General features: G+C 49.9%; 1 protein-coding gene across 1 annotated transcript; it reads left to right on the forward strand.

Annotated features, from left to right (window-relative positions):
* Positions 1 to 4923: 4923 nt before the first annotated feature.
* On the forward strand, positions 4924 to 8478 carry LOC149456008 (oocyte zinc finger protein XlCOF29-like). Its single transcript, XM_089685636.1, has 2 exons — positions 4924 to 5218; positions 8215 to 8478. Exons 1-2 carry the CDS (start codon positions 5141 to 5143, stop codon positions 8476 to 8478), a joined length of 342 nt encoding a protein of 113 aa, XP_089541762.1. The 5' UTR covers positions 4924 to 5140.
* The last annotated feature ends 8 nt before the right edge of the window (positions 8479 to 8486 follow it).

Below are 8486 nucleotides of genomic sequence, written 5' to 3' on the forward strand. Positions count from 1 at the left end.
CCGCTCTGCAACTTGGATCTGCTTACCTAAAGGCATAAATGGCAAGTAACTTAACCACTTAACTTCTCCCTGTTATCTCTTTGCTGTGCTGTTTTCTATGTGTATATATATATATATATCTCAGTTACATTTTCTTTGTAAATATTTTATTGCACCTGTTTGACTCTTTTAGTAATAAATCTTTCTTTCTGAAAGTGTTAAACTGTTTCTAAGCGCTTACTTGCAATTCACGAATTCCTGCCTTTTGAAGAGACGCTACTGTGTTTGTTTAATCCTCTGCCCAATCGGCCTGCGGTAACCGTATTGGACAGGCGACTTTTCAACCATTACAGTGTATATTGGATAAAGAGAGTTTCCCCTTTCTCTGTACAAAAAAGGGTGGTGGCAGTGAAGGGTTAGTTGCGTAATTAACCCGACCCAGTAACAAGCGCATTCAGACTGCAGGCACCGATTGTAGTCCATTAGCTGGAAAATCGCTGTGTAGGGTGCAGCTGGGTGTGGCCTTGTTACGCACGTCACATTGCGGTTTTAGATCGGCCGTCCATCGGTCAAGAGTTTGGTGAGAAGGTCTGGGGTCTGACGCCACGGGCGTGACGTATTGTTGGTCGCGGTCGTGCGATTGTTGCATGTTGAGGGTGGCGGTCGTGCGTCCATGACAAGTAATGCTTTGGGACAATTTGGGGTACTGTGTGGGTGCTGGCATTGGGGGACTGGAAGTACAGACTAACTTCGAAGTCCACCCGTCTGGGGTCTCCTCCTGCGTTAGTCTCCTGCCGAAAGGGGAGATATGTGACGGGAGTGACTTTGGGTGGGGGGCCCATGGAACACAGCTCACTTTCGAGAGGTGGGGAGACCCCTGTCTCAGTTCCCCATATCCCTCTTATGTGTAAGTCCCCCTGTGCCTGTTAGGGGTACAGGGTGATTGTCAAGGATTCATCAATGATCTGTCAAAGATCACCCTGTCACGTGTCCCCCACACACCACGCCCACAGCGACTAGCTAACCGTGACGCATGCGCGTGGCCACGACAGAGTGGTAAAGAGAGGATAAAGGGAACTTACACTTGAATATCTAAAACCGTATATAAGATCAGCCGTGATACCTTTTCACAGCCTGCACTACCTCTGGCCACCACCAGATGGAGACTCTACTCCAATCCAGCTGGTCGACCACACACTGGCAGATATGATCTTACATACAACCTGGTGCCCTGATTAGAGTTGAGGACCAGCTTAGTAATCACACACCCTTCTAAGGTCCCTCCAGCTATCCTAGCTTGAACCCCGGTGTTGATAACCCTTCCACTGTCCACACCCCCCCACATCAGATACACCACAAAAGGTAGCCTGCCACCACCCAACAGTTTATCCGCAGAATGGTCTGTTGAGACACCCACCAAAACAGATCTCCGTCTGGCCGATCTGTTATCTTTTACAATCTACACGCAATCTGCCCACACACAGAACAATTGCATACAGATTGGCAATGAGCTTAACCGAACGTTTTAAAGGCGCTAAAATACAATACAATCTAATCTCTCCGATCTAGTCTCTCCGAAGATATGAGCACGTGCTTAAATACACAGAAATTCACTAATTAATTTTAAGATTTAATATCCCAAAGTGGGCAGTGCATAAAATATGTACAAAATAAAAAAAGTTACAGAAAATACAAAAGATATAAAAGAGACACAAATGACTAATTACTATAAAATAAAAAGGGAATAAAAAGACAGAATAACACTTTACCCTGCGGCTGGAGCAAGCCAGAAAATCAGCAATCCGCTAGTCGATTGACTAGCTCCGTACGAATCACAAATGTCCAAATGTCCGTGCACTCAATTTATTGGGATTAGGAGATGGGCGGGACATTAGTCCTTGGCCAACCGACCATGGGGGGCGGCTCCTGCATCCGCCCGCAATGTGCTGTGGATGCTGACCTGCCCAAGTCCAATTGGGCCAAGACTGGCCTGAACACCAAGTCGGGAATTGGATTTCTGACACCAGCACGTTAGCCCGATCGCAACAGTACCAAACACCATCTGACCGTCGCGATGCCACGCCCCCCTAACCATTTCCTGCTTTTTCCTGGCTTTCTCCCCAAGCCACAAACATGATTTTCATATGCAAATGCAGAGTACAGAATGGCCTCCAAGAAGGGAGTATGTTCATATCTCTGCAACTAATATTTTGGCTTTTATGAGAGATGAAACATACTTCTTTGATGTGAATATTACCTATAGAGCTTTCCACATAAGGCAGACAGTCTGTCTGCTGTCACTTAGCTCCAAACTGGTTTTCCCAGAAAGTGATAACCTGATTGACACACAAAAGGTGTCACATCCAGGAACCTGGCTTTAGACTAATTAATGCTAATTGTGATTGAGTCTGTAAGGCCTATTAAGTAATTGTGTATACATACACATCTGTATCCCAGATCAATTGATGACCCCTTGTTTGTACCTTCTATTCATTTCCCTACTGCCCAGGGGCTCAATTTACATCCTTAATGACCAGACTGTTGCTGAACACACCTTTGTAATGAAAGGGCCTGACATAATCTAATCTACTCAACCTGTTATGGCTATGATTCCATATTTCCACTGATCAAATCTTTATCCACTCAAATCTTACATGTCCGGTACGTTACAGTGATCTGTCCTAATATTGGGGTGGGGGGTTGTGGATTGTTTGGTGTCATGTGGTTGTATCCTATTGTTCTATTGTGTCTGGCTTGAGAGCAACCTATTATGGGATGTATGTGTTTATGTGTATTGGCTTGGTGGGGGGTGTCTCCAGCAGCCCTCCCTCCTGATGGGACTGTCTGTTGGTGTGTCTCGTTACTAAGTATGGATTGTCCCCGCCCTGTGTCATTATGCAGGGATGGGGATTGCCCCATCCTGTGTCATTATGCAGGGAGGGGGGGAATGCCCTGCCCTGTGTCATTATACAGGGAGGGGGATTGCCCCGCCCTGTGTCATTATGCAGGGAGGGGGGACTGCCCCGCACTGTGTCATTATGCAGGGAGAGGGGGTTGTCCCAAGTGTATATATCTTGTATCTGTGTTCAAATAAACTAGTCTACCTCCTGGTTTACTCCAAGATTGGTGTCTAGTTTCGTATGGTCAGCGGTGATGTCGGTGGTCAGTGTTCGGATGGGGAAGTCTAATGGAAGTACCCGAGTGCAGTCTGGGGTCGGTTCCATTACAGCTCTGATTCCCTGAGAGGAGCGGCACTGGGAGGAGACGGCGCTCAGAGGGGATCAGGGGGGCGGAGACAAGAAGTGACTCCAAAGTGGGGAGTTCCTGCACCTTTTGTATGAGAACAAAAAGCCCTAGACAGGAGTTACTGCAATGTCACTCCTGTCAGAAGGTGCAGCGCATGGCTCCTGCTGGAGAGAGGAATCCGCCTTCTTTTACCTCCTATTGGGGGCCACACAGTGAGAACTCACTTCATTCTCAAAGCAGGAGAGGAGAACGGAGCTGCCTTCATTCCAAGTGGGAGCAGGATCTGTGGGTACAAGGGGAAAGGGCGGGACTGATGGGGAAACCTGATGGATGGGGAGACCTGTGATGGGGGCACCTGATGGATGGGAGGACCTGTGATGGGGACACCTGATGGATGGGGGGCCCTGTGATGGGGACACCTGATGGACGGGGGGACCTGTGATGGGGGCACTTGATGGATAGGGGGACCTGTGGTGGGGACACCTGATGGATGGGAGGACCTGTGATGGGAACAGCTGATGGATGGGAGGACCTGTGATGAGGACACCTGATGGACGGGGGGACCTGTGATGGGGAAACCTGATGGATGGGGGGAACTGTGATGGGGACACCTGATGCATGATGGTAGGGGCCCCATTGCTTTGCCCAGGGGCCTATGATTCTATGAAGACGGCACTGGAGTTAGCTGACCCCAGTGGTGACCACTCCCAGTCGGCTGGCTCTCATGTGTCGGGTGAGGCCGAAGGATCCATCACACTGAGCATCATCATCCTCGTCTTCCCAACCTTGGACAGCGTTCCCCGCAACGGGCAGCACAGGGTGGAGGATTACCTGAGGATGATGTCATACAATTCCCTCCATCACCCCAACACTGCTTGTCCCTTATAACCAACAAAGTCCTTCCTACTGACAGACAGACCGAGGACACAGCGCTGAGCTTCATGATAGAGTTCCTCTGAGCTCCACTAGGGGGATCTCACTTCTACCCACACAGGAAGTCTCTGTGCAAGACAGGAAGTGATGTCAGCAACAAACAGGAAGTGATGTCAGCAACAAACAGGAAGTGATGTCAGCCACAGACAGGAGGTTTTTTGTAGTACAAAGTATAGAGGAGACATTGCTGGAAGTGGCAGCAGAGGAGGTAATAAGATCTGATTTTTATATTTACACCCAGTAACCCCCATCATGTCCGTCCTCTTCCTCCACCGTCTTGCCCGTCCTCTCCCTCCACCGTCACGTCCGTCCTCTCCCTCCACCGTCACGCCCGTCCTCTCCCTCCACCGTCTCGCCCGTCCTCTCCCTCCACCGTCTCGCCCGTCCTCTCCCTCCACCGTCTCGCCCGTCCTCTCCCTCCACCGTCTCGCCCGTCCTCTCCCTCCACCGTCACGTCCGTCCTCTCCCTCCACCGTCTCGCCCGTCCTCTCCCTCCACCGTCTCGCCCGTCCTCTCCCTCCACCGTCTCGCCCGTCCTCTCCCTCCACCGTCACGTCTGTACTCTCCCTCCACCATCCTGTCCGTCCTCTTCCTCCACCGTCGCGCCCGTCCTCTTCCTCCACCGTCGCGCCCGTCCTCTTCCTCCACCGTCGCGCCCGTCCTCTTCCTCCACCGTCGCGCCCGTCCTCTCCCTCCACCGTCGCGCCCGTCCTCTCCCTCCACCGTCGCGCCCGTCCTCTTCCATAGTTACTGTGACGTCTTTTATCTCCAGCAGATGATGATACACACATATATAGTGTGGGAACCCAGATTAACCCCTTCAGGGGCAGAACATTCTCCTCATTGTGGAGATGTCACCTTTCCCACCAATCACCTCAGCTCCTCAGTCTATACTGACCCATTATATGACTTGTATCATCACTACTTATAGTTACCTGTCGAGGCCGAAACCTGTATAGACCACATAGCTGCCCAGAGGAGGATGGAGGAGGACCGGAGTCACATGACTGAGAAGATACTAAACCTCACCCTGGAGATCATCTACCTGCTGACCGGAGAGGTGAGGAGCATTCTGTGAGGTCACATGACATCACACAGACCTGACCGGAGAGGTGAGGGGGATTCTGGGAGGTCACATGACATCACTCTCATCTCTATTACTAAAACACAGACCTGACCGGAGAGGTGAGGAGGATTCTGGGAGGTCACATGACGTCACTCTCATCTCTATTAATAAAACACAGACCTGACCGGAGAGGCGAGGAGGATTCTGGGAGGTCACATGATGTCACTCTCATCTCTATTAATAAAACACAGACCTGACCGGAGAGTTGAGGAGGATTCTGGGAGGTCACATGACATCATACAGACCTGACCGGAGAGGTGAAGGGGATTCAGGGAAATCACATGACATCATTCTTATCTCTATTAATAAAACACAGATCTGACCGGAGAGGCAAGGAGGATTCTGGGAGGTCACATGACATCACTCATCTCTATTAACCACTTCCAGTCCGGACACTTTTACCCCCTTCCCGACCAGGGCAATTTTCAGCTTTCAGCGCTATCACACTTTGAATGACAATTGCGCGGTCATGCAACACTGTACCCATATGAATTTTTTACCATTTTTTTGAGACAGATAAAACTTTATTTTGGTGGTATTTATTCACCGCTGGGATTTTTATTTTTTTTGCTATGTAAATGAAAATGTCCAAAAAATTTGAATTGAATTTTGAAATTTTGCAAATAAATACCGTATTTTTCGTTCCATAAGACGCACCAGACCATAAGACGCACCTAGGTTTTAGAGGAGAAAAACAAGAAAAAAAATATTCTGAACCAATGGACTGCAGACACAGTACAGGAGATCACCAGAGACTGCAGACACAGTACAGGAGATGACAAGCGACTGCGGACATAGTACAGGAGATGACCAGAGACTGCGGACACAGTACAAAAGATGACCAGAGACTGCAGACACAGTACAGGGAATGACCAGAGACTGAGGACACAGTACAAGGAATGACCAGAGACTGCAGACAGTACAGGAGTTGACCAGAGACTGCAGACATAGTACAGGAGATGACCAGTGACTGCGGACACAGTACAGGGGATGACCAGAGACTGCAGACATAGTACAAGGAATGACCAGAGACTGCGGACACAGTACAGGGGATGACCAGAGACTGCGGACACAGTACAGGGGATGACCAGAGACTGCGGACACAGTACAGGGGATGACCAGAGACTGCGGACACAGTACAGGGGATGACCAAAGACTGCGGACACAGTACAGGGGATGACCAGAGACTGCGGACACAGTACAGGGGATGACCAGAGACTGCGGACACAGTACAGGGGATGACCAGAGACTGCGCACACAGTACAGGGGATGACCAGAGACTGCGGACACAGTACAGGGGATGACCAGAGACTGCGGACACAGTACAGGGGATGACCAGAGACTGCGGACACAGTACAGGAGATGACCAGAGACTGCGGACACAGTACAGGAGATGACCAGAGACTGCGGACACAGTACAGGAGATGACCAGAGACTGCGGACACAGTACAGGGAATGACCAGAGACTGCAGACACAGTACAGGAGATGACCAGAGACTGCAGATACAGTACAGGGATGACCAGAGACTGCGGACACAGTACAGGGGATGACCAGAGACTGGGGACACAGTACAGGAGATGACCAGAGACTGCGGACACAGTACAGGGATGACCAGAGACTGCGGACACAGTACAGGGGATGACCAGAGACTGCGGACACAGTACAGGGAATGACTAGAGACTGCGGACAGTGCAGAGGATGAGCAGAGACTGCAGACAGTAAAGGAGATTACCAGAGACTGCAGACCTTTGGGGAGGGAGGGGGAACGGGTACCTGAATTTAACAGGTACCCCCTCCCACTTCCGCAGTATTGTCCTTCCTTCTTCCCGCGGTGGCTTCTGTGACAGCTGGGTGCCCACTGCGCATGCGTGAGAAGCGCTGCACTTTGTGAATGGCCCGGAGCCTTCTGGGACCTGTCATGCGCAATGGGCACCCGGCTGTCACAGAAGCCGCTGCGGGAAGACTGCAGCGCTGGAGCGAGGAACAGGTAAGGTCCTGTAGGAGAGAAGAATTGAGCGGCCGGCCTGGTATTCTGACATGGTGGTGGTAGAAATACCGGACCTTTTTTGGGGGGAAAAAAGTGCGTCTTATGGAGCGAAAAATACGGTAATATTTCATCATAAATCATGGCCAAAATTTAATCCGTTATCTTTTTAGTTAAAAAAAAAAAAAAAAAAAGCAAAATTAGTTTATAACCAAAAATTATAATTTTTAAATTGTACTACTGTTGGGGGGTGATGAAGATTTTTTTTTTTTTTTTTTTTTTTTTTTACACTGATTGCTTTTACGCCCATATAGGATGTAAAAGCAAACATTTCTTTTTCTCTCTGTCTGCATTCTTGCAGCCATTGTGAAATACTGACTGAGCTGTGATTGGTCACAGCTTGTCACATGGTACAAGGCTGTTGTGACCTTTGTGATCATTCACAGATTTCACACGTAGTAAGCAATGATGTCACAAGTGACATCTTGCTTACTACTTTGCATGTGATCACTGATTGGCCAATCAGTGATCACATGATTGGGACCTCGTACAGAGGTCCCGTCCGACGATCGGTGTTTCACTGTGTCCGGAGGAAACAGTGGGCACCGGTTCGCGGTGCTGCGTGCTCCGGGGGAGCGCGCACAAGCAGGGTGCGGGGAGGCCGTTTATAAACGGCCATCCGACCCTGCAGTGCCACCGTCCGGCCGTTTATATACAACGGACGGTCGGGAAGTGGTTAATAAAACACAGACCTGACCGGAGAGGTGAGGAGGATCCTGGGAGGTCACATGACATCACACAGACCTGATTGGAGAGGTGAGGAGGATTCTGGGAGGTCACATGACATTACTCTGGTCTAGTCTGGCCAATAGACCATGTTCTTCTTGTAGACATGTAGATGATGTCAGATGATTGATATCGGTTTCTCTTTCTCCTGATCTGTAGGATTATGTTGTAGTGAAGAAGTCTAGTGGGGAGCCAATCTCAGGAGGATGGAGCAGGACCCAGAGCCCCACCATGGTGCCTCCCCCTCGTTCTCCCATACCTGAGAGGAACAAAGAGCAGAAAATCCTGGAACTGACCACCATGATGGTCCATCTGCTGACAGGAGAGGTGAGCGGTGCCGGGAATTCTGGGACATTCTCCAGTAACAGACAAGGGATGTGTCTGGATGGTGACTGTATCATTGTGTGTGTCAGGTTCCTATAAGGTGTCAG

Source organism: Staurois parvus, unplaced genomic scaffold, assembly GCF_062004578.1.
Source record: "Staurois parvus isolate SC_StPar_1 unplaced genomic scaffold, SC_StPar_1.0 ptg000380l, whole genome shotgun sequence".
Lineage (NCBI taxonomy): Eukaryota > Metazoa > Chordata > Amphibia > Anura > Ranidae > Staurois > Staurois parvus.

Coding starts and splice junctions, on each gene's coding strand:
- LOC149456008 (XM_089685636.1), top strand. CDS start 5,141: ATGGAGGAGGACCGGAGTCACATGACTGAGAAGATACTAAACCTCACC. Junction 5,219..8,214: donor TCTACCTGCTGACCGGAGAG/GTGAGGAGCATT, acceptor CCTGATCTGTAG/GATTATGTTGTAGTGAAGAA.